Here is a 26,171-nt window from a genome sequence, read left to right on the forward strand (position 1 = left end):
TCAAACAAAGTTTGGTCAATTGACCATTCAAATATTAGTCAAAAATTGTAAAAAATTACCAATAGGTCTAAATAATACACAGAAAAAGCGTAATTTTTTCCCTTAAGAAATGTGTCAAAAAACAATAAAGCATCATATTTCTATCAAGAAAACTACCCAAAAGTGCAGTTTTTTAATAAAATTACCATAATCTTTGACCAGTCAAAAACACTCAGTCAATTCACAATATTTGACTGGTCAGTTGACTGGCTTGCCAAACCTAATTTATACATAGGTGGCCATTATGTCTATCCACCCTGCTGACATACAGGGTGAAGGTGTATCCACACCTTCTTTCCCTGTAGTCTGCATTTCCTGGCATTTGTAGGCAGAAGTCACACACATTATTATTTTAGTGTAGCTTCTTATTGCTACATGTCACTTTTTTCTCCTAAACCTCTTCAACAAGACTCTGTGTTAGCATGCCAGGTTATACACACAGAACCAGCCACAGTCAAAGCGGTGATGATGGTGCCTGCCCTTCCGCTGGGGGTGGTGCCTGCATCTGTGACAGTCAAACGAGTCAAGAAGTCTCCTGATTTCACACGGAGCAAGAAGAGAAATAGTAAGAAACTCCAGTACCTGGGAGATGGCTGTTTATGAGTAGATTAGGGGACAGGAACATTCCTGCATGGACTGGAAGATGCACTCGATACCCGAGTAACATCTAACATCTCTGATTTCATTGCTATTAGGAATGACAGCCGAGTGAGTAGCTAGCTGGGAAAAATAACTAATCAGGCTAATTCCTGGATCTGTCTGAGAGTGGCAGGTGAATGACTTTGCCCTCTTTATCTGCTTCAGAGTGTGTGATGATCCTAACCTTGCCTGTCTACACTGAGTCCAGGAGGAAGGTACAACATAACCTGCCCATTATTTATCCAGGCTCTGAATAACCACCCTGGCTGGGAAAAGCTGAGATCAAAGTTTAATTAACTATCAGGTCCTGGGGCTCTCTGGAGTTCTACATGGTAATTAGCATTGTGTTGGTGATTCATTTATTTCGGGCTCTCTCAACAAGAGGTTTGCTTTTCATTTGAGCAAATTAAGCTTACACTGCCGGGATGATTTGGGGATGGGGTTAGGGAAAGGGGGGAATCTGTTAAAAATCAGAACCAAAAAACCCAATGAAGTAACAGGCCACTATTCTTTTTTGCCCCCTTGCATGAGCTTAGTTGTGCTTTATTTTGAAGGGACCGTTGGAAAAGTAGTTTGGATGCGAAGTACAAATAACGCACGTCCAGCTAACTGGAGAATTAGAGGCCAAATGTGTGCACGCACTTCCTGCAATCCAAAATTTGGAGTTTGGGCTTGAGTCCAGAAAGCACTTGCCCTGATCCATGTGGAAGGAGGAGGATTTCTGTAATAAACACCCTTCTGTTCCCTCACTGGGCAGACTGTTTTTGGAGGGCCTTTGAAGGGAGGTGGGGAGAGATAAAAGCCTCGCTTAATTATTTTTTTTGCTTGGTGCTCCTCCAGCCTGTTTCCAAATATGCCTAATGCAAAATTAAGAGCTTTGATATGCATATTGTAGGCCAGGTGGCCAAGAGAACAAAGCAAATCCACAACGGGCAGCGGGGATACAGAAGACATTCACCAGGCGCATTCAAAATAATGTTTGAAAGGGCACAGAAGGGGCTGCTGAACAGGAGGACAAATATGTAATGTGTCTGAAAAGGTTGGAACCAGGCTTCGTTTGCTGCTTCTCACCAATTTGACTTGGAAAACAGCTGTTTGCTCTTTTGGAGGAGAGGGGTTTGCAAAGCACAGGAGGAAAAAAAAATCACATGGGGAGGGCAGAGCTAAGAGAACAGGGGGGAAAAATATGAATTTGCCAAAATGCAATGACAACTTTTTTTTTGACAGAAAAGTATATTTCGTATTGTGTAGGTTTTTTTTTTCCCCCCAGCTACAGTAACCCTGCTAACACATTTCACAGTAAATTCATTTGAGGGCACCGGAAAACAGTGCTTAATGCAGACACATGTAATGGAAATGTCAGTTCAATTCATCAGGTTTGCTGAGGCTGGCAGCAAAGCACTGCACCGTGAAGTGTACAATTGCTAAAATATTCATGTTTAACAATGGGCCTCTCAAAACGTAAATACCTGCTTCTCCCGCTCACCCCCTCTGCGCGCTTCCAATTTGTATACATGAGCGCGGAAGTCTTTTACTTCAGGACGGAGGTGGGTCTCATTAGTCTGTGAACTGGCTGCTGCTTTGCCAAGGGAAGCAACGGCACGCTGCGGGGCACAAGATGATGGCAGCTCCCTACCTGGAGCTCACTGGTAGAGTTGAGCATGCTGGCTAGGGATGCTCCTTGCCTGAGATTCACAGTGTAGACATCCAGCAACATTAATACGAGCTCAGGAGGTGGCAGCGAGCAGGGCAGAGTGGGGCCTCTTAATACTGTCAAATCCTTCCCTTGCGGTCTCTGTGCTGCTTGCCATAGTGCCTGCCTTGTTGGGCTTCTGTGTTTTTCTGAGGCTGGGCTGCTGGCCTATCAGACATCCTGGATGATCACTGGGTTGCTTTTTGTCTAATCCCTCCTGTCTGGTTTGGGTTTGAACCATTGAAACCATTCAAGACCACTGGAACACACAGGTCTTCTGACCACAGAAAAGGCAATTAATAATGCTCAGAGTTTACACAGGACCTCTCATTTTCAAAGAGCTTTGCAGGCCATGTCTGTATCCAGAGCTGAATCTCTTTAGCTATACTGACATAGTTAATGCAATACAATGGCCCAGTGGGGATATCATTATATGGGTAAACACAGATGAATAATTAGCATAGCTATTCTTATATGGGAAAAGGAATGAGCCCTGTCACCACAAAGGACCTTCAAATTAATATCACTGCATCAATACAACAGGTGTACAAATATGTTTGTGTTAAAGAAAGCACACTCCTAATTGAAATAATTACACTCTTACAAAAATGACACTGATCATAGACACGGGTTCATGACCAGCACTGCCAAAACTCAGTTCTGCACTATCATACACTGAAATATGGGAACATATTATTTCTGCATCTGGAAAGCTGTTGAGATGTTAAAAATGAATTTTCTGTCTCAAACTGAGCTGAAAAATGAAAAATTCAACATTTGTCACAAATTGACAATTGGAGAGAAGCTTCCATTTGGTGCCGTCATTTTAAAGGTTTCATTTTTATTTCTGACCTTTTAATTTTTCTTGCTTTTTTTTGGTTAGCATTAGCTTAAATTGGACTTGAAAAGATATTTCAAGGAGAAAAACAGACTTGTCCTATTTTGAAAATGTTGAAATGTACCACTGAAAGCTTTCCAAAACTTTCCGAAACATGGTTTTAAATGAGAAATTTAACAAAACAGACCATTTCCCACAAACAGGCACCCTTTGATGATACCTATTTTGTTTATACATTCCTTGCTTGCTTTAACTGCCATAGTGATGCCAACTCGTGTGATTTTAGTGAGAGTTCCTGGTGTTTCCTTAAAGCAATGGTTCAAAACATTTTTGGACTTGAGGCACCTCTCCTCCGTAACTTTTATGAACCGCGTGGTGCCCAGTTTAAAAAAACTAATATATATAATATAGTGCTTACCTCCCTATTAAAGGGGCCAGGTAATGGGGGTGAGGGATGGCCCAGACAGGGACCAGCCTGAGCATACGTTTAGCTGCTTATCTTCTCACACCTCACTTATGCCCTCGCACCTTGTTAGGATCCTTCAAAGGATCTAGCATTGCTCTGGTTGAGAAGCACTGCCTTAAAGCTGTATCTGAGCATGTTTGCCTCCATGTAACCAAGTCAAGGTAGTATTGCAGGTCAGGGATGTGTAACAGGGTTCAAATCTAATTTTTAAAAACCTGTCTAAAGCGGCTTTCTTTTCTCTTGTAAAATACGTGACAGAGGTGTGGCTCATACACACGTTTTATAAGTGCTTGATGGCCTGCATCCTGTTTGCCTGGATGCACACGTGTAGAGAAGGAACCTAGGACGGGGCAATGAGTTTGTTTTATCTGATCTGAGCACTACCGTCAAGTAAGGCAGGTCTCCTCGCTCCTTTTCTACTGATACACTTCAGGTCCCACTTATTCTTTGTTTTAAACAACCCCTTTGTAGACCTTGTTAGCTGTTGACATTAGGGAAGGCCCTGACCTTTCCCTGTTTAAATCTAACTTGAAGACACACAATAGCTGTTGGTACTGGCTTTTAACCACTAACTGTTACCTCTACAGGATGGATTAACTTTGAAAGCCACTGTTATTTTAAGGGCCTCAGAGATGCCCAGCTGTGAAAAAGGTTTAGGTTGCTCCTGCCATGCTGGTGAAACAAGCCCATGTTTGGGCTTCTTCCTTGCAGCTCACTGCAAGTGATGCGAACAAAAGTACCGGCATAAATGGGAAGCATTATTAGGATGTCCATCAGCAATGAAACAGGGAAATTTGAAGAAACGGGCCCCGGAGAAGAGAATGAAGGGAAGGAGATGGTCCTGCTTTGAGCAGGGGGGTTGGATTAGATCAGTGGTTCTCAACCTTTTTTGTACCAGGACCCATTTGTAAACATCAATGGTCAGTCCCGACCCAGTGCCTCTCACTCCTGACCCCCTGCCCAGGGCCCCAGCCCCCCAGTGTGTGGGGCAGGTGGTGGGTGTGTGGGGCAAGGGGGGTCCCAAGTAGCCCCTTGCAGGCTGGGACTTTGACAGCCTGCAAGGGAAAAGCCATGGTTTCCTACGTTTTTCTCCTATAAAAGAGAATCCATTTTTAAAGTTTGTTCATGACTCTTTCATATATTCTTTTGACCCACTTTTGGGTCGTGACCCATGGGTAGAGAAACACTGGACTAGATGACCTCCCGAGGTCCCTTCCAACCTTAATTTTCCATGATTCGATGAGATCACAGAAGAAAAGACACCTGCTATGCTGGACCTTTTTATGCATCCCATATCTGGAACTGGAGCTTGACTCTGTTACCGTGAGTCACACATACTCAGATGTGTAATTACACATACACCACTTCACTTGGAACCAACTTCCTAGTGAAGTGGTGCTGGCTCCTACCCTGGGGGTCTTTAAGAGGAGGCTGGATGAACACCTTGCTGGGGTTGTTTGACCCCAGTACATTTTCCTGCCGAGGCAGGGGGTCGGACTTGATGATCTGCTCAGGTCCCTTCCGACCCTAGAAACTACAAAACTATGAAACTATGAAGATGAGGCTTTAAGGCAGTGATTCTCACCCAGGGTAATGCTAGATCCTGTAAAGGGCTCCTAATGAGGTGGGGATAGGTAGCTAAGCTCATACTCAGCACAAGGGATGTAGAACTCACCTCTGCTGCTCAGCTCCATTGCAAAGAGGTGGCCTTGGAGGTCCTAACAGAGGGAAGCAACCTCAAAACTTGAATGGTTGTACAAGTGGGTGACCTTGGTGGGGTTGGCTAGGGTTCTTTTCTAAGAAAACTAATTGGAGAGGCATGGGGATCTTGGCTTAAATATGTCATGAAGTCTATGGATTCAAATAAATGTCTGCTGAAGAAGGGTTAAAAGTGTCATTCAAGAGAAAAACATATTAAGTGCCCTTTTTTTACTTGTGTGTAGTGGATAAAGGACTGACAAGTTTTTTGGGTTTTTTAAAGATTTTTTTTTACATTATAATTTCAGGCTCCATCTATACTAAAAAAAAATCTGTGACTAGGTTGCTGAAGGAGGAGGAACCTATCTACCAACTGTGGGCTCGTTTGAACAAAACCAGCATGAGTAGAAATTAATTAAAAAGATAAAGAGAAGTATTACCTGTCATGTAACATTTGATATCCTGAGAATTGCTAATAGGGTTGTTGTTTTTGAACATATAAAGGTTGAAAGGCATTATGTTGTTGCTGCTCAGATGTTTCCACATGTTGTGGTCTGGACTTGTCCACCGCCCAGCTAGCACGTCATAGTCTCTTCGGCCCATGTGGATGAGCTTAGTGAGAGGGTCATACAGGCCTCCATGGTAGCCAATGATGATTTGGAAATTGGGATTGGTGTCCATGTAGATTTCTCCATATGCTGTGTATAAGATCTGCTTGATCATTAAGCCTGTCCCACTGAAGACAGCCAGAGGGGTCCCAATGTTATCACAAGCGATGTAGAACTCATCTCCACTGCTGAGCTCCATTGCAAAGAGGTGGCCTTGGAGGTCATAGTAGAGGGAGGTGATCTCAGAACTTGAATGGTTGTACAAGTGGGTGACTTTGGTGGGGCTGGTTAGGTCTGCATAGAAAAACTGTAAATGATGGCCATGGCTTGTTTTGCTAGAGACTCTTCTTCCAAGGCCATCATAACGATACTTCACACTCCATCCACTTGCCTTATTGTAGGCTTTGATGAGCAAGCCAGCTGAGCTGTACTCAAAAATGTCATTCCCTCTTTGTTTTAGGAAACCGTCTTCATCCATTTTGTACTGCACATCCCCTAGTCTTGTAATCCTGTCCCTGAGATCGTACCTGAGCGGAGTAAGGCGGGCACTGTTCCCAGGGCTAAGCAAATGGAGGTTTCCATTTAGATCGTAACTGTAACGCCAAAGTGGTTTGTCATTGATAGACACGGTCTGCAGCTGGCCATCAGCATCATACTCATAAGAGTACCTTGTCGTGTTGGCGTATGGGCCAACTTTCAACTCCTTTTTCACCACTCTTCCCATGTTGTCATACTGCACAGTCATCCAGTACATGAGTGACCTGAATATCTCATACTGAACCTCTTTCATTCTGCCATAGGCATCAAAGTGTTTGGTGTGAGTCATCACGGCGGTAGTGATGATCTGATTGATGTCATAGTAGATGACCCCAAATTTACCAAACTGCTCTGTTTTGCCTGACACATCATCATATCTGTAGAGATCGATGGGTAATGGTGTTTCGTTGATCACTGCTTGCATGCTAGTCACCCTAAAGCTGTTGTCATAATTGTAGTCAAAGCGGGCATTCACCATACCTTCCTCAGTGAAGCGGAAGATCTGGCGGTCTATGAGTGGGCCAATCTGCCTGTATCTGATTGTGCAGGTGAACCCCTCATTTTGCAGGTTGATTGTTTTCAACATCCCTGCAGTCTCATCGTAAGTGAAGCTGATCTTTGTGGTGTCGTAGAGCATTTCAGCTAGCTTGGATAACTTCCCATACTTGTAGATCACTCGCCTCCCTGTCCCCATGTACAAGGTATGAAGGAGTTGGCCTTCCTCAGTGAAATCCTGAATGACTGAGGCATTGCCCTCTGGAGGCTTATAGATGTTCCTGTAGTATCCGATAGAGCGGATGGTTTCCAAGGTCTGTCGGGCAACGTTGGGCATTGTCACAGATGACAATCGATCATTCTTATCAAACTCAAAGATATACTGCCTCTGGCTGTGAAGAAGCAGCACCATGGACTGGAATAGGGAAAACAATGAATTAATTATTTTCTTCATTCTAAACTTTTACAAAAATTTTACAAAAAAAGGCAGTTTCTCAGGACAAGGGATCTCTAAACTCTACCCCAAGGAGCACTTGTGGTCTGCATAACCCAAGTAGTCTTTGTAGATCGCAGAGAAACTAAAATGCAGCCAATCATCATATGGCCACCTAACTTGCTTGCTCTTCTCCTGTCCTATGAAGCATCTGGAATAAGCCTTTGCAGAAGACAGGAAGCTGGACTCTATGGATTGTTTGGTCCTATATTATATAGAAAAATCTTTCAGTCACTACTGTGTGCTTACCTTTATCAGAACTCACTGTATCTTTTCAATGAATGCAATCTGATTAATGTGATCACCCCAACGTGATCTGTCTTTACCTAAAAATGTATGTGTGGTATCTAACTCAAGATGAGACTGTTCTGTTTAAGTAACCAAAGATTTGCAGGTTAATCCACATGCGTAGGGAATGGGGCAGGAGCAGAGGGACAGTCTTGTTTTTTGGGGAATACTCAGTGCTAGCTTTTTTTGTTGTCTGAAAGTTGGCTACCAGAGTTATCAACATCCTTTAAATAGGATTACACATGAGTGTGTATTAAACTTTAAAGGGCAGATTCTCAGCTGAGACAAAGTCAAAGGAGTGAAGCCAATCTACCCTGGCTGTGTATCTACAATGAATGAATCTAGAGTGAGTGTATCACATGAAAAAAGAATGAGCTGCAGTCGGTAAGAGGACACACCTTCTCTAAGTAAGTGTAACTCCATGATTTTCCATCAGCAAAGATTCTGGATATAATTCTGCCTGACTGATCATACTCCATCCTCTCTGACATCGTTCCTCTCTGGATGCCTGCAATGTGTCCCCCGGAGGAATATGTCACATTCACACCATTCAGTCTGCTGCTAGGAGACCAGAGGCTGGGCCTCCCTGCTTGGTCATATAGGATCCGCAGTGTGAACTTGCGATGGTCATCATAGATTTTTTCTGTTCTGGTCACGCGATCGAAATCCAGGGATAGCAAGTTCCTGTTGTGCACCTAGGGGATTGAAAGACAAATTAGCATGTCAGAAATCGCAAGAACTAGCTTCATCGCACCAAATGCCCCTTTGAATCAGTCTTGATGCTACAGATGTCTATATATTAACAGTCTTAGGGTGAGACAGCCACAGCACTTGTTGCTTTGCCTCTACTTCTACTGATGTCAGTGTGAGTTTTACCAGTGATTTCACTGGCATCAGGACTCGGACAACACCTAGTGTGTGTCTGAAAGCCCACCTTAGTTTTAGTCTACCTTCAGTATGAGAAAACCATCAGACAGTCTTTGCCAAGAGTAGCTTTTTCTATTGCAGCAGTGAAGGCCTAAGTCTGAAAGAAGTATAATAGCAAGACTTTAGAGGGGTAGTTTGCAAGGTACTTGCAATATGCCTGGGATGCTTAAGTCCTCTCACTTTCACAGACACCCAAGTTCATAAATCTGAAAAAAGGACATGGCATTAGGTCAGTGTGTTCGTGAATACTGCAAGGAATAGCGGGTTGAACTCATTCCTTTGACTCTGCATTAATCACTTGAACAGTGACAAGTGACTTAACAGTGGTGCAGTCTTTCCTCTGGGATGTAATATGGAAGCTCTGACCATCTGGAGTCATTATAGACCCCATGACCCTTTCAACAAGAGTTGGAGCTCTTGACACCATTGTCCTAGCTCAATTCTGCCTCAAGTAATCACATTCCTGTTGCTTCAATTGCTGCTGCAGCTTCAGTTGAAGACAAGATCAAAGGTATATACTTCAAAGGTAACAGCAAAAATGTATTTTCATTCCGAGGCTGTATCCAAAGTGTTATGAATACTAACTAGCAATACAATCACTCTTTATCTATGTGTGTGCAGCCATTTATAACGCAACAGCACTATAGTATGGCAGCATTGTGCACAGAATAATAAAAAAACCCAACCCCATGGAGAACTTGCTGGTAGGTTCTCCATCTTACCATGAATAAAACCCAGGGCACTCCTCAATGGAGTGCAACATCTAATTTCAGCCCTGTTTTTGGTTTGATCTTGGGCTATTATTTTTGAGCACATTGTTGAATTCCTAGTGATTCTCTGGCAGGAGCAAGGGAGGGAAATACATAGTTAAATAAACATCCTCTAAGCAGAGAGAAATGCTAATGGACTAGGTCCAAGAAAATAAATGCAGGATTGTCCTGCACCAAGATCTGAAGCAGAAGAGGGAAAAACAGAGGAGGACTTGTCTGAATGGGAAAAGCTCACAGTTGCAAAGGGAAAGTCACTTGGTCTGTGACTGGGGCTTCTAGGCCACTATGACAGTAGTAATACTAATACTATTCTTGGAAGAAGAAGGTGGTATGGCATTAAACCGAAGAAACCAGTGCTACAGAGAAAGGAAGAGACAGTGAGCAGGATGCAGGCTATAGAAAACTTCTGCCTGTTTCTGAAGAGGAATAAAACAGTCTGAAATGCAGTAGACTGCTTGGGAAAGGAAGCAATGTGACATGGAGGTGTTTCTGTGTGAGATGATGGGTCTGTCCTTGTGACTAAGAATGCCCTGCTCTCAGCTCCAGCCATAGCTCAAGACTTTACCAATGGCCAAGACTCCCTCGTCTCTGCCCACCCAGAGTCCCAGCTCTCCAGGCTTTGGCAGGAGCAAAACACCACTGCAGAATTGGTGGTAGATCTGCAGATTAAACAGATGCGGGAAGAGAAGGAGACAACCAAGGCCACGCCATCATGGTGGAGAGCAAAGGTAAATGGAAGATAAGAGGAAACTAGAGGTTAACATGGAGCCAAGGCAGACATTGCTAAAATTAAATATGCAGCAGAGTTTAAAATAAAATGTAAACGGGTAATGGGAGAAGCAGGAAATCAGCCAGAATCCCATAATAACAGGCAAGCTGGGAAATAATTAAGAAGGAATCAAAACTAACTACAGATGCACATACGTAACTAACAGAGCAAGCTGATATGTAGAAGGGACTCTGCTACTATAAATAGAGAAACAGCAATTACCCATAAGGAGAGGGAAGGAAAAATGTATCTGCCTTCCATTTATTCTCAGGACAAGCGCAGCCCAGGCACCACCACCGCAAGCTCCCATGTGCGGCCGGCCGCCAGCGGAGCTGGATGGAGCTCTTTCAGCGCTGGGTCTAATTCTATCTCCAGGTGGTCTCTGTGCTCAGCATATCAACAACAGCACCAGTCATGGCTACTGGACTGAATCACAGGTCCCCTGGCACCCATTAGGCTTGGTTCAAATCTCTGTATGCCATTACTAGTGCCCTGAAGTCACTCAGTCCCCCACTCTCTGGCAAGCAATGCCAGATTAAACTAATTATACCCTAAACCATAAGTCCATGCGATGGATTCTTGTTGGAAGCAAGATTCCCACAGCTCTTATTTTTTAAACAGCACCCACAAATCTACCTTTTCAGCTGCATGGACCAGACCTCTTTGTGATGGCCTATTTGTAGCATGGGATGATTTTTCCTGTAAGGTATCTTATCCATTAATGCCTCAGGGATACAAGCTCCGTGGGTCAGGGGTGCTCTGCGGCAGAAAGAGCACTAGCCAAGTGAACACTGCCAGGCACACCTTAGAGGGTCAGTAATAAATATGGGTCAAATCTGTAAGTCTTTTTTATGGTCCATATCCTGTTAATGTTCTTGGAATTTGCTAAGTAGGGACTGAGGAAGGACCTCAGGAATTGGCCCAAGAGCTATATTCTAGTCTTTCAGATTTATATGTCTGAATTGCACGCTACACTTGACCAAGTGTGTAGGCACCCAAAGCACTGGACTGGGTAAATTTAAACACAGCAGTGATCACTAAAAGTATGCAACTCCCACTTTGATAGATAATTAAGTAATTGCCAGCTAATGTTCAGGAACCAAAAAACCCCCAAACAATCCCCCCCCAAAAAACTAACCCAAAAACTCAACTAAAAAGCCCTTCAAACTTGTACCCCAGGAATGATTAATATAACACATTGGTTCCCAAACTCTGAGAGATTGCACACCACCAATTTACAACCTTAAGTACCACCAGCAAATTTTTGTCATATAAAGTAATTATAATAAATCTGTTCATGTGTACCCCTGACAGGTTGTCTGTGTACCACTGGTGGTACGTGTACCACAGATTGGGAACCACTAATATGACAAATAATTAGGCTATTTTTTGGGGTGCAGGGGCAGAGCCATCACTTGTTGCCATCCCTGACTGTGTTCCTGTAGGTGAAAATATGGACAAACTCATGTGAAGCAATCTCCTCTGTACAATGAAAATCTGGAGGCAACCTTAACTATAAGAGTGCAAATGATACCTCTGTAGCAAGAGCTCCTTCAAACCCAGTGGAACGCAATACCAGCTTTCAATGGTGAATAGCAATGGGCGTGTTGGACTTTGGGACCAGGCTCCCAATAGAAGTCCTGAGGAAGAGGTTGGTTAGCCTAATTAGTCAAGAAGTCGACAGAATTTGCATCCACAATTTCTGTAGTTCGGCCGGCTGGGGTTCATTGTTGTGACAAGGGATGCCATTGCTGCTGCTGTCTTACTACCAGGATTGGGGGCTGGGAGGGGGAACACAACTCATCCCACTGGGTCGATCTCTGGTTAAATAAAACAGGCCGAGCAAACAACCCTGTCTCGGTCTGCTGCTTTGCGTTTTCCTCAGCCAGAGATTATTTTACATCCTTCTTTATTAAAAAGTTCACGCTCATAAAAAAAAATGAGTTCTATTATCAGGAGCAGTGTTCTAGCTAAGAGGCTAATTTTGGACGGAGCCTGCGCACAGCCATTTGTTACTGGCAGCGGTGAATTTGCAGCCAGCCAACCAATAATGCTATCAATCTGCCATGCTGATAGGGCCAATTAGAAGCTTTTGCGGGGTCCGTGTAGGGGATGCAGAGTGAACAGGCTGCCGCACGGTGCTGCTGACTGATGAAGCACAAAAGAGCCCAGTCAGCAAAACTGGCACCATGGAGACAGATGACAAACACTGTAACCCAACCCCAGCTCAGCCAGGCTGTAAATTAACACAGGTTAAGAGCCAAATCCTGCCTCCAGTGTGGGGCCTGAATGTACAAGCCCCAAGCAGAGCTCCCTCAGCTCTTCATTCTGAATGGAAGTCCCTGTAGGGAGATAGCACAGCTGCTCTGGCGGCACACATACACAACACGATTGTCATGGAGTCATTTGCCCCAGATCTTACTCTGAAGTATGGCTACTCCGAAGTAAGGAAAGGATACATGGAGCTGTCTGCAGAAGGGGCTGTTACAGCATTTGGCCACGAGATGGCAGAGGAGAAAGTCTGCATTAAGAAAAAGGATGAAACTGTCTTGGGGAGCTGACATACTGCAGGTGCCCTGCTGTAGCTTTTGCTGGTATATCATTACTCCTCACTTTATTTGAACTTATGGGGTGTGCTTCCTCCACTTCGCCTGCAAGGCCAAGTGAAATATGGATTAACTCCATAGTAAATGTGTCAGGTACCCGGTAGCTCCTGTTGCACCACGAAGCCTGCAGAATAAAACCCCCTCTCTGCTACCCTGGAATTATTCCTTGCATGTGTCTTATTTATTATTTTTTCTAAGTTACTGCTGTATTGCATTTGCTATGGGAAGGCCTATGAAGCAGCTAAGAATGGAGCTCCACTCTGCTCAGCGCAGAGGGTTATTTATTTATGCAATTTATATGCTGCCATTCACAACAAAGGCTCAGGGTGGCTCAGAACAGGAAAACAGAAGAGCATAAAAGGGCAACTAGAAATTCAAAATGAAACAGAGACCCACTAAACCAGCAGGCAACAAGCCTTTCAGACTGAGCGCCACAGTGACCCAGTCTGGGTCAGAGGTGGGTGGGTGGAAGGACCCAGTCACCACCATTGCTGTGCCCCTGTTGTCACAGGGACAGCACCTACAGCTGGTGCTTCTTGCCACACTGGCACAGCAAAATCAGTGCAGACTGTACAGATCCGTCTTGTGTACAGATCTGGGTGGGTCACATGCCCCCCCATACTTTCCTGGGAGTGCACGCAGCAGTGTGAGCCACCATCCCTGTGTCCCCATGCCCCCTACCCCCAAAAGCCGCTTATGACTCTGTCCTGTGCCCCACCTCGGCTGGGCAGTGCTTGTTGGTGCCCCTTTGCTTTGGCGCCCAGGGCAGTCGCCCTGTTCTCCCCCCACTTGCTACAGCACTGAGCAAAGTGACTGCTGCCAAAGCTCCCTGCTGCTGAATGCCACCATAGTCCTATGTGCGGGGGCTGAATCAAATGGCTCCATTTGCCAAATCTGGTACATAAGCTGTAGATCTGCCATCCAGTGGTATCAAGTACCTTTACTTGGCATCATTATAGCTCTGTAGTTGTTGCTATTCCTATATCATAAAAGACAGAGGCCCCCTGCACTGAACAGCATCTCGGCCTAGCTTTGTTTGCTAAATGCCTGCCCAAATAGAAAGGTCTTGCAATGCTTGTGAAAGACGTCCAGGCTTGGGCTCTTGTGGGCCTCAAGGTCAGGAGAGGTCCAAGCAGACTTGATGTACAGATGGTACTAGTCCATTGGTGCTGCCAAGAATGTATAGGCTAAATAGACAGGACAGACCATGGGCAGAGGAAAGGAAAAGACTGTACAAAGCAGTGCAATTGGTATGACGGTGACAGACAGCATGTTAGGTTTGTGTTTGCTTTATTTTTCCAAGAATCCATTCACCACATCCTTTCCTCCACTCCTGAGACCTGTTCCTGTGAACTGAGCTGTTTGGAGCTGCAGGCCGAACATCTGAACCTCTTCAGATGCTCTCTTTATGCTTTGCCTCCTTAGTATAGCAGAACTAGATTGGTTTTGCTGCCTTTCAGCAAATAGCTATTAGCAGAGTTGTGGTGGGGGGAAAGTGTATATTTTTAGGGACATTCGCATAGAGTGGATAATATTCATTGGGCTCTGAATTATCTCTCTCAATCATGTGTTAAACTAAAGCTTCCCTCAAGCTTTTCACTGACCAGGGAAAGGAGGGTCCTTCTGCCTTTTATGATATAGGAAGAGAGACAACTACAGATCTATAATGATGCCAAGTAAAGGTACTTGATACCATCTGGGAGGTAATTAGCAACCGTGGATGGCGCCATGAGGGTGTGGACGCAGCTTGCACCGGTGTGTGGAGGCAGGTGAAAATGCTTTGTACACTCTCAACTGTGCTGCATCCCCAGCATGGAGCCACTCACAGCTTCATCTTTGAATAATGCCATATACCTGGCTGCTTACTGGGCCCTACCAGGCTATGAGCATGAGTCAACCTCAACAGAGTGACAGAAACACAGATCAACAGCTTGGAAACAGACCTATAAAGTGATTTTCCAAATGCTCAAAAGTACACAATAAAAACCCATTCCAATGTGAAGGTCTGAGAAAATAATACTGCCAAGGCCAGCTGAGCTGCAGCTAAATGGGCGGAAACTGCTTTGAGCACCACGTTGCTCTGACACAGCTGCAGGTTTCACAGGCTCCTCTCCCTCTACGCCAGACTCGTGTCTCAATTTTATTGGTTATTAAATGGAAAAATAAGAATATTTGAGCCAGCTGATCCACATGCATAAAGCAGCTTCCAAGGAGGGCTTCCGACACATGTAACCCGGCTCCCACTGGCTTCTGTTGGCAATGGGTTTTATTCCTTGATAAACAGGGGAAATGAAAAGCATGGACCACTGAGTTCTGTTAGCACCGGTTTCCATTTGTGATAGAAAAAGCAAGTGAAAAGTACGGGTGCTTCATGATATGGCCTACGCTGGAGAAGGAGATCAAATGCAACTCAGACAGGCGGGGAGAATGTGAAACATGTCATGCAAGTGTGAGTGTAGGTGGAAAGAGGAGAAATGGTGCAGGGGACATACTGCAAAAAACAAATGATGATTAGAAGCAGAGATCAGGAAATGCATATTCTGAAACTGGGCTTATTCATATTGACTGTCCAGCTTTAGTGCATGGAAAGAACTGCTGAATCCTCTCTCTCCAGTGACATTAAACTCCACTTGAAGCACCAGTCTCAGGGGGCTGGATCTTGCCAGGTGCATCTTGCTTCCTGTGAGCCACGCACAGCCCTTGGTTCAAGGAATGGCAGCTTGAATTTATGGATGCTGAGACCATGCAAGTTGGAATATTATTGTAATTACTGGCTTATTGGGCTAGACCTTTCAAAAGCACAGACAAGTTGGCAGAAAGCATTGTCATGTGGCAACTGTACGTTCCAGGCATGCCAGTCACAAGTGCAAAATCGACTGTGCGTTCCCAGAGGAGAGAGAGCGTGGTTCAGCCTGTGGGACTGAGATGGGCAGGGCAGTCTACCTAGAGATGTTTCTCACTGTGCTGCCCGATTGGTGACTCGAATGCATTTAGAAGTGTTTCAGAGCCTGTACGCTGAATTAAGAGTGACGGGGTCCAAGCTTACATGCAAGCAAAGCGCTGGCTGCAATTGGGAATGCACGTGTAGATTTTTGTGCCTGTTTCTAACTTAAGTATCTGATGTGCTGGATTTGAACATTAAGCTTGTTATGACCAGTCTAAGCGTGCAGCTCTCCTAACACTACAGTGAACCAGCAGTGCCCTCCCTGCTGGATCTGACTGCCAATTAAAATCCAACATCACACATGAGAGACTCACCCGCAGCCTGCGCCCAAAGACAGTGACCTGCCCTCTGGCTTGCTCCTTCCGCTGCCTCCACTCAACCAGATTGAGGCCGTTATCGATGGGCAGAGTCACGTTCCTCTTCCCCACTGTTGGGTTCACCGTGCCAGCCAGGAGGTGGGGCTCGGTCTGCAGTGCCACCTCCATGCCATTAGCAAGCATCAGCCGCAGAGAACCGTCAGCACCGATGTAGTAGCTGTTGCGGACTTGGTCTGGAGGAAAGGGAGAGATGGGCTCCGATGAAAGACTGAAGGTGTCAACCCGTATTTAATTCGCTTCCTCACCTGAGCTAGCAACACCATTTTGGATCATCGCAAACCGAACGCACTTACTGTCCATTGTTAATGTGACAACAGGTCAGGTTGGTTCAGAGGGAATTTCCTTTCCGGGCCCTCATGCACTTAGAGAAAAATTCCCAGGCATGTGGACTAAACGATGCTCCTGATGCACCCAGAAATGTGTTCACGTTTCCCCCTGGAACTGACCCCAGGTCCAGGAGGAAAATGCCTGCTTCGTACTCGTGACTCGTGTAGCGGGTGAGCTTTTGCTACTGAGAATCGGGAGAGCTAACTCAATTGAAGAGTGTGCATGTCACATATGTGTGCAAGTGGAAGCAAATGCTCCCTCCAGCCATGTTCTCCATCTCAAGCGGTGGAGATTCTTACTGAAGATTACTGCTAACTGGTTTTTCCAAAGATGAGGGTCATTCTCTTTCATCCAAAGAAAGACTTCTTAGGCACCAACAGAGCTCTTGTTGCCACAGGGGGTGAGGGCCCAGAGATACAGGGCTTTTGTGGGGATGGGTCCCAAGAGATCTGCAGAGACCTGAAGAGACCTACAGAGTCCATGGGTCAAACTCCATCAGCTCTGGGGTGGGGGCAGAGGGAGAAAGGCAGCACTCTGCTCCTTGCTCTACAAACAGGACAATCAGGGAGAGACTCCATCGACTGAAATGACCATTTTCCAATTCTGTGTAGAAGGCCATGGGCCTTGCTCAGTGTGGGGAGGATTTTATAAATGCACTATGCAGACACTGCCTGCTCTGCAGCTCCTTGCAGGTGGGGGAACATTACCCTTCCTGTCTTCCCAGCTGCCATAAATACCCAATCATGAATAAAAACTGCCTTGAAAAATTCATGACAATGGTTTTTCTGTTTGGAGGCAAGTCACACAGGTTCATGAGCTGTTCTCCCACAGTTGGAAGGGTGTGTGGGGGAAGCAGGGAACAAAGTCAGGACAAAATAATCTCCGCAGGCGAGACTGGCAAATGGCACCACTTGCCACAATAGGAAAGGAGAGGGCACCTGACTTTGGCTGGTCTCATTCATTATAAACCTGTGTCCCTGCTCCTGCCATAGTGGGTCAGAGGCTTCCCATTGATCTCAGCCAGGACAGCATCTAGCAAATGATTAAGTGATAGCTTGAGCCATTGCAGCAGGAACACTGGAAATCACTAGTGCATATCAGCCTGCAGCAAAGACCCATGACAGTAGATCTAAAGCCCTTTGCATGTGCAGCCAAAGCCCACTGAAGACCCTTTCCATTGATTTTAATGGGATCTTGATCAAGACCACAAACACTCAAAGCTTGATTTGGAGGTGCAATGAAGAAGGGGGACCGTCAGGGAGCTGGCTGCTGGTCCTTGCCCGGAAACTCATTGAACAGGTTTAGCTCAATGGCGACATGCCTCGCTTTGCTGTCCTCACACGTAAGGCACCTCTCTCTCACCTTGCACCTAGACAGTGCGGGTGAGGATTAGGGAGAAGCCTGTTACAGGATGCTCTGAAGGGAGACTGTCTGTGAAGACATTCAGGCACTCTGCTGTCAAGTTATTTCCCATAACTCAGGTTACAGCCCAATATAGACCCAATAAATAACTATTTATTCAAAGTGGATTAGCTCCAAAAAGAGATGGACACACCATGGCACAGCAAATAGTATGGTGGTTAAAGCATTCACATGTGATGGGGGTTCAAGTCCCTCTTCCAAGTTAGACAAAGCTGGGCTTTGAATCTGCATACACAGTGAGTGCCCTAGCCAGCTGGCTATCGACTATTTCAAGCCCTTTTTTGCTCTCTGAGCTGGGTTAGGTGCCAGATGAAGTTTTGTATCTGACAAGCCCAAATGCAGGGGGCACCTGTCTTGCCAGAGATATGCACCAACCAACATGCAGAGATGACAGATGAGGTGATCTAAGGCCTGCTCCTTTTCTGTGCTCCCCGGCCTTGGCTAGCTGGGCAGGTCCAAGCTCAGTTGGTTTGTGTGGTTCCCTACTTCAGGCACCTTATTTGCCTTTCATTATACAGGGGGCTTGAGCCTCAACCTCCAGGCTTGGTTTTCCACTCTGTGGCAGGCTGCCACGGGGCTAGGTGCTGGACTCCTGTCTAGAGCAGTGACTGAGCACCTCCGAGCATCTGGGCCGTAACTTCCAATGAAGACCACAGGAGCCGGATACCTCCAAGGCTCTTATCCTGTGCATTTCTGAGGTTTGGGTAGGAGGCATCATGCCGCTCAGTTTCACACCGACTCCAACCCACATCACGTGTAGCTCCATCCGGGTTTTCTGAAAGGTTCACGAACTATTTGTCAGAGTTGGCCAAGATTTGGAGCTCGTGAGGAAGCTCTGTGCCAGCCAACTTCCACGCTCGGCAGTCTTTGCTGCTCTTGGAAATGCGTGCTCTCACCAGGAGGGCAAAATGGTCATAAAAGTCATGAGAAAGTCATGAGCATGACCATCTACCGGAGCAACACATAATGTACATGTTCCTCAGTTGAAACGTCTTGGATTTGTCTGGGAGTGGCATTTGCTGCTCTTGCAAATGAGGCCGTTTGGCTGTGCTGTGAACCGTAGCCTCTTTTTAGGAGACCCTGGGGAACATGGCCATGGAGTTTCATTCCCACTGGTTCCGCTCACACCTTTCAGGAGTCTGTCAGAAAGCTCAAGTGTCAGGAAATGTATTTTTTTTAGGGAACCATTCATGTCCCCGTCCATTACAAGCCATTCATTGCCCTTCCCCACCATGAAAACATTCTCTAACTTCAAAATATTAAAGTGGGGAAGCCTTTAGTAATCCTGCGTCCTCATGATAATGATGCCCTTTCTTGGGGAGCTTGGAAATGATTGACTGTGACACCATTATGCACCCATCCCTGCACCCCTGAAGGCATAAACCAAATCATAGCCATTTATTTCACTGAAAACCCCCAACTGGAGCTTCTAATGCTTAATTAGGCTCTGGGGCTGAAGCCAGCTTCAGGTCTGAGTATTTGCCAGACATCTTAAGGTCAGTGGATTTGGGATGGTTTGGCTAGGGTTGGGTTTGGTTTGTGTCATGTTACTCCACCGTATGTCCCAGGGCAACGAAGGGTCTTGTGATACTGAAATAGCTTTCCAGCCTGTAGGGAATGCAGCACATAGGGCACTGCAAACTTCTGATCTGAAACCAAAAATAAATGACTCTCCCAGAGATGTGGTTTTTAAAAAAACAATGCAGATGGGTGGACTGGTCTCACTGGGTCATTTCTTTCCAGCTAAGGCTGTTTGATCACAAAAGAGCGTGACTACAACTCATTGAGCAAAGAGCGTAAGTCAGCAGAGTGCAGGGGAGAGCCAGGGCCCACTGGTACCTCCTCTTAGTTCTAGCAAGGAATGGGGATTGCAGAGGTCTTGCCAGTCTTTGCCTTGTTTCTCCAGGCCCTTGGGAGCAGGACTGAGCACAACCCCAGCCCCTGGGGAGCATCCTGAAACTTCAGGCAACTGGGCTCAGGGAATCACAACTGACTCCCACACGGTTACTTCCACCCCAGTTGCAGCTCCCTACCCCGGTGCTTCTCTGCCTCCTCCCCTTTCACCTACTCTCTTTCTATCTTCTCACCCCATCACCTCCCACTTTCTTAATCCTCTTACCCTGTCTATCTCCTGCCACCAAAGTTGGCAGAACTGCACTGTCTTATAACAGCCCCATGTCTGGCCCTACATGTGCAGAACCTGCTGTGCTACCTTGTATGTGCAACCCTGTCCCACATTTCTTTTTTCTTCCTGCCCTCCTAGCTTGTGTGGGAGCCTCTGGGCTGGTTTGGTCTATCAGCTCTCGACCAGGGGATGCTTAGCATGCATCTGAGAGATCAGTGAACAAAAAAAAGATGGTCTCCTACCCTCAGCCTGAAGTCCATTCCAATGGGGCACTAAGTTTTGAAGCTGGAAGGCATTAAAAGGCTGGAGTAACATGGTCAGCTGGAAGAGGACTTAGATTTAGCAGCCCCTTTGTTATGACAACAATGGGAACATTGCTGAAATATCGCACCGTGAGAGGAACGGGCAGCTAAGTACTACACTGAGAGTGGAAAACAGGTCCGGAGGGACTTGTGAGCTGCTTGCCATGCTGAGTAGGCATGAGTGCGTGTGTATCAGCATGGGGAGAGTTACAAGGCGCTGGGACACCAAGGGGTTTCTGGCACAGGAATGGTCAAGACAAGGCCCGTTCCCTGGTCCTTAAACCTGCACGTGCCGTGCAACCAGGGGAGCAGTTTGGGAGCTCACCTTGCAGGAGGGTGTAGAAGGCACCCGAGGCGGACAGATTGGTTGTTATAGTCACATCGTCCTTGCTGGATGTCTCGACCTGGACGTGCACGGAGCTGTCGGTATCGCTGCGGAAGCTGCTGACTTGGCCTGTAGGGAACGTCACGTTGGTGAGGCGCCCAAAGCTGTCGTACCTGGAAGGGAGGAACACGGCATGATCAACAGCGTGGCCTGAGCAGTGGAGCGTACATGCTGCCCTATGAAGAACAGGCCACATCCTGACCTCCCAAGCCCCTACCCAGGCAATGCCCTTGACTGGGGTTTCTCAGGACCATCTGAGTAGGGAGCTGTGTCCTGTGGAGAGGAGCAGATTTGGCACAATGCTTGTAATCAAGCCTATATATTAATATATATGTACCCTGCTCCTGATTTATGGTACATTCCCTGTTCTGCCTTCAGATTGGCTTAAATGAGTCTGTCTCAGCTGAACAGAAGGGCTTTTGTAATGCCAGGGTCTGCTCTTTCCCTGGGTTGTGCTCCTGGCTCTTCGTACTCTGGGACTTGGATTATTTTGCTTCCTTCTTTTAAAAGTGAACGCGAGGGTTGGAGAGAGGAGCCGGACTAACTGTCCCAGGGAACGAAGGCCCCGGGACCCTTGCTTAACATCGCCCCATCCTGTGCCCCAGTCCTTATCTGGCAGGGCCAATCTGAGCGGGTGAGAACGTGGCCTCTCTCTCGTCACTCCTTGACTGTCTCTCGTGAGAGGTGCTGGCCAGGGTGATTGCTGCGATGGGAACACGAGGAAGCAGGCTGAGAACAGCTCTTTCTGCACAGGCCATTGACCGCCTAATGAGGTAGGGGTTTGTTTTATCAGTAAAAAGGAGACGCAGACGCCCTGCGGCTGGAACTTCCCCGAGCAGCGCTCACATGGGTGCTCTCATGCTGAACATGCATCTCCCCGCCTAGCAATGGCTCCCAGTGCCCTGGACATGTTCAAAGCATGGCTCTAGCAGGGAGAATGAGCTCAGGGTAAGGACAGCTTCCCAAAATGAAAACCAGAGTGAGGCGTGGTAGGAAGCCACTGGGGTGCAACTCCCCAGGGCCCGTGGGCCGACTGACAAGATACCAGTCACAGGGCCCTGTAGGCTGACAAGGAGAAACAGGTATAAAAGCAATCCTGTCTACCTCTGCTACCAATACCTACCCACGGGTGAAAGTCAAGCCATTGCAAGTCCTGCCTGCCAGGCGCTCAAGAGCAAATGCTGTTCTGGGAAGTGCTGAATGTACAACATTGGAGGCACATGCTGGGGCCTCAGCTGCGGACCTGTGCTCAGTTTTGGGCACTGTGCTTTTAGGAAGATGTAGCAAATGCCAAGAATGATAAGAGGTTGACGAGCAGGACCTCTGAGGAGAGACCCAGAGTATGACAACTGAGGGACATGGCAATGGTCATGCTATCCCAAGCACACACATTAGCACGCACGCTTTCTCTAAGTGACATCCGTATTGCTGTTTGTGTAACCTAAAGAGTGAAGAGGGTTCCTATCCCAACCCCCCAGTTGTTAGGATGTCGGTATCTGAACTTGACAGCTCAGCCTTGGCAGGCTTAACAAGCTCAGGGCAAGGATGGTGCAAAGAAAAAATGCACAGAAAAAAAACATGTGATGCTTCTCAGCTACATCCTGATCCTTTTCTTATGCTGGCCCCAGCCAAGTGTAACACAACTGAAGTTGGAGGAGGTCTGCTGGTGTAAAGGTAACGTGAGAGAGATCAGAATCAGGGCCATGGATAAATGAGAGAGAGAGTGCGTGTATGTGTGATAGACAAGTGACTCCTGGTTCATTTTAAGTCCTGAGTCACTAGTCTGTGATTCATCTGAAGTGAATGACATTCAGCTCTGTGCAGGGAGGCAGCACAAGGACTATACACAATTTATGTCTACTTCCATGCTCCAAAAAAAGGGTCTCAGTCCCTCAGTTATCACCTCTGAGCAAACAGCCAACTTCGTAGGGCACAGCTTCCCCTGGCACCCCAAACCATCCTTCCAGACACCTGCTTTCTTCCCAACACATCCATAAAGTCCCCACGTCAGTCCCTCTACTATCAACTCCCAACTCACCCAAGCACCCCTACATCTATCCAGTGCCCTGAGACACCTTCTAGCACCGACCCGACCCCCTACATTACCCAACCTCCCCGCGTCGGCACGCCTCAAACACCCCCTGGCACTTGCCCACGTATGCATGCTAGCAGTCCTTCACATCCCCTCTCCTGTCACCTAACATGGCAACAGCTGCCAAGCTCTGTGCAGCTTCATCTCCTGGCCCTGCCGCTGCTTGGGGAAGAATGATTTGCAAATATGCAAATAACCTGTGCCTATGCAAATAATGCATATATAGCAACCATATGGGTGGAACGGGGTGCCTAGAGCTTTTTATTATTTAAATCAAAGAAAGAAAATAAACACAATTTGCATAATATGTCACATGCAGAGTTTAACAAGACTGGGCAGCAACGTGGCTGAATTCTACCTACGAGCAAGGAGTGGAATTTGGGACTGCGGGTAGCTCAAAACATCTGCCTTTTTATGCATGCAACAAGCCTGTTTCTCTTCTATCCCATCTGCATTAGAAAGTGAGGCAGGTAGGGCACTCCTAAGCACTTTACTCCAGAGGTGATATCTCACCTAGTCACAGCTGCTAAAAGGTCACATCCTACAGGGGAGGGGATGTGAGAAGGTAGCATAACTGCACCATTAACATTTTGATTATGATTTTTAATTAGCAGCGGATGAAGTGTAACAAAATTCATGTCCCAAAAAGAAGCCCTTTCGTGCTGGATGATGATGCAGGGAGGGAGGCTCGTGACCCACGGGAGTGGGTGCTGAAATTCTCCTTCGCGTGCTGCGTGCTCCCCTCACGGCATGCATTTCTTTTCCTCCTTGCTCACTGCATATTTTGTATATGATGGGAGCATTTTTGCCCTTTTGGCTTGGATTAGAAGGTACGGCACATACATGATGCTGTTTATTATACACCCCCAACCCCCTGGGCCCCTCTGACTTTAAGGCCTCTGCATTTCTGAATGGATAATAGGCTTTAACAAGGCAAAGTGATTGACAGGAATGTTTCATCTCCCTTCACCTCTGCTTCCAGCCTTCACAAAGGCATTTCTCTGACAGATCCCTGGCTTGGAGACGAAGGCCAGGTGACTGGCTTTCATGTAGCTGCAGGTGCGTCCTGGTATTTGTAGTAAGATAAATCTCCCCTAGTCAACTCATTTCACAGCTAAGCTGCATAGGCCTGTTTCCACAGTCTAAGGATTTAGAGGTGGCCCCGTTTGCATCCCAGCCTAAGACTTCTGTGTTCTCCAAAAGCTCCAGAAGCACCCGAATTAAAGAAACACTGAAGCATAGGAATGTACACAGCAGCCACTCTGAGCAATGAATTCATCACCTGCTAATGCAGCTGCTGCCTCCCATTCACACCAACTGCAAAGACTCGGCATTTACAATTACAGTGACAATTATTAGGCCGGCAAAGGAAGCTGTTGCCATCAATTCCCAGCTGGAAATTTATTTAGCTAAGGTTCAATGCACAGAATTAAAATGGTATTTGGTGCTTATGAGGCCTAATTGTTAGCTTGTAAACACTTGGAGCTTGCATTTATCACATTACTGTTATGCAGAATCATTGGTTCTGGGAATTGAGAGAGTGTCACAAGTGTTGTCTACTCAGAAATCAATTCCTTGAAGGATTCGCTGGGATTCCTCATCTTGGTGGTTTCACCTGTTAGCAGCCTTCTGGAGCTTGCAGCCAAATACGTTGGAAAAATGCACTCTAATAAGATTACAGTTAGTGCTGAAGATTCTCCAGGCGCTTCCCAAACTACATGAGGTGGCACAGCACCACACCTGCCCTCCTCCAACTCAGTGTTTGCAATGATATTAAATCCAACATTTAAAAATCCATAACAATCCTAGCAAGCTACTTGTATGTCAGAAAGCAAGCCCCTCCTTAATAACATCCTGCGCACCAAACCAGTGTATATCTGACCCTGTTATTACCTGCCACTTCCCTCAATGCCCAACAGCAAAGAGGAGCTGAAATGTATTCCTTACTAGGTTGTTAAAATCATATGCAGGCTTTGAAAACCCCCCGCCCCAAACCTTGGTGATTTGATTGATGGGCTTTCACTGTCCTTTTGACACTAAGCCTAGGGACCAAAATTACACATAAATCAGTACATCGGATCGGAAACTGGTTCAAATCGGTAATACAACAGAAGTTCAGTGCACATAAACTGCTTTCAAAATGGCCAAAACCAGTTTAAGATAAACCTGGATGGATGCAGTATCAGACACAACTAATTTAGGTAAATCAGTTTATTGAACTTCTGTCCTCTCCAGATCAGAGAACTGTGTGGGTCTGAGTTTAAAGGCCCACTTCTGACCCGCACTCAATTTTATACAACCAGACCTGAACCTGCAGCCCTTATTAGCAAGTCTTCTTACCCATGGACTGACCTGACCCACTTCAGGCAAAGCTGCAACCTGATCTGCACTGCTGACAGACGTAAAACAAAAAATAACTCTGCGCTTTCCTGGAAGCAGCATTGTGTTAGTTCAACCCGCCTCCACAGCGTCTGTATAGATTGGGAGTTTCAGTAGGGCTTTTTGGCACCTTTATGTAATAGCTGATTCAGTCAGCTATTTGATAAAAGCACCAAAAAAGCCCCGCTGAAGCACCTGATCTATACAGATGTTGGGCAAGTCAGATCAAACTAACACGCTGCCTTTTCTGGGCATGTGTGGGGCAGCTGCTGCCAGACTTGGAAAAGAAAACCACGTTTTACCAGAAAAAGCAGAATGTTAATGTTCACAATGGCTGCGAAGGAGATCAGACAAAAGATAGAGCAGGGTGGCACACCCTGCTCTATCTTTTGTTTGATCTCCTTCACGGCCATTCTGCTTTCTCTGTTTGATCTCACTTGCGCTGCTTCTTCTGGTAAAGTGTAGGATTTTTTACATCTGTCAGCCGCTGGCGGTGAGGCTTACCCGACCTGAGTCTAATGTGAAATTTTATTTTTCAGACCCACACCCAATCTGCAAAATGTAAAGTAGTTCACGTTCCCACCTGGACCTGATCCATGGGTACCTGACCTGATGCAGGACTCTATTCCAGATTCAAGTTAATTCACAGTCCCCCAGCATCCCAGGATGCTTTGCACCTCCCTTGCAGGGTAGGTAGGCTAGCTTTGGCCTAAGCTGCCTGCTCCAGCCTATCAGACAGGTGTGCTCTAGTGCCCCCCAGCTTCTGGCCTGAGCCACTGCAGGCATGTGGCTGCATTTCTGGAATCAAAAGTGAATGTCTGTTCACTTCCTTATCAGTTCAATAGATGCAGTTTAGACTAACCTATGAAGATTGAATCAATTCAATCCTCAGGCTTTTTGACTGTCTGTAGCCTAAAAACACCCTGGTTTTAACTTTGTTGTGTTAATGGGT

At 46.3% G+C, this 26,171-nt stretch overlaps 1 protein-coding gene across 5 annotated transcripts in view; it reads right to left on the reverse strand.

The window, feature by feature from the left end:
* TENM4 (teneurin transmembrane protein 4) overlaps positions 1-26,171 on the reverse strand; it is an 894,317-nt gene that overhangs the window by 14,336 nt on the left and 853,810 nt on the right. For all 5 annotated transcript variants that reach the window (XM_019523993.1, XM_019523990.1, XM_019523994.1 and 2 more), the window contains 4 exons: positions 20,689-20,861; positions 16,125-16,360; positions 8,193-8,489; positions 5,814-7,428 (listed from right to left, as the gene is read on the reverse strand). In XM_019523993.1, the coding sequence (XP_019379538.1) occupies positions 5,814-7,428; positions 8,193-8,489; positions 16,125-16,360; positions 20,689-20,861 (2,321 nt within the window). The remainder of the gene's footprint in view (positions 1-5,813; positions 7,429-8,192; positions 8,490-16,124; positions 16,361-20,688; positions 20,862-26,171) is intronic.

This window comes from Gavialis gangeticus, unplaced genomic scaffold (assembly GCF_001723915.1).
Source record: "Gavialis gangeticus isolate Ggan-Ray unplaced genomic scaffold, GavGan_comp1, whole genome shotgun sequence".
NCBI lineage: Eukaryota > Metazoa > Chordata > Crocodylia > Gavialidae > Gavialis > Gavialis gangeticus.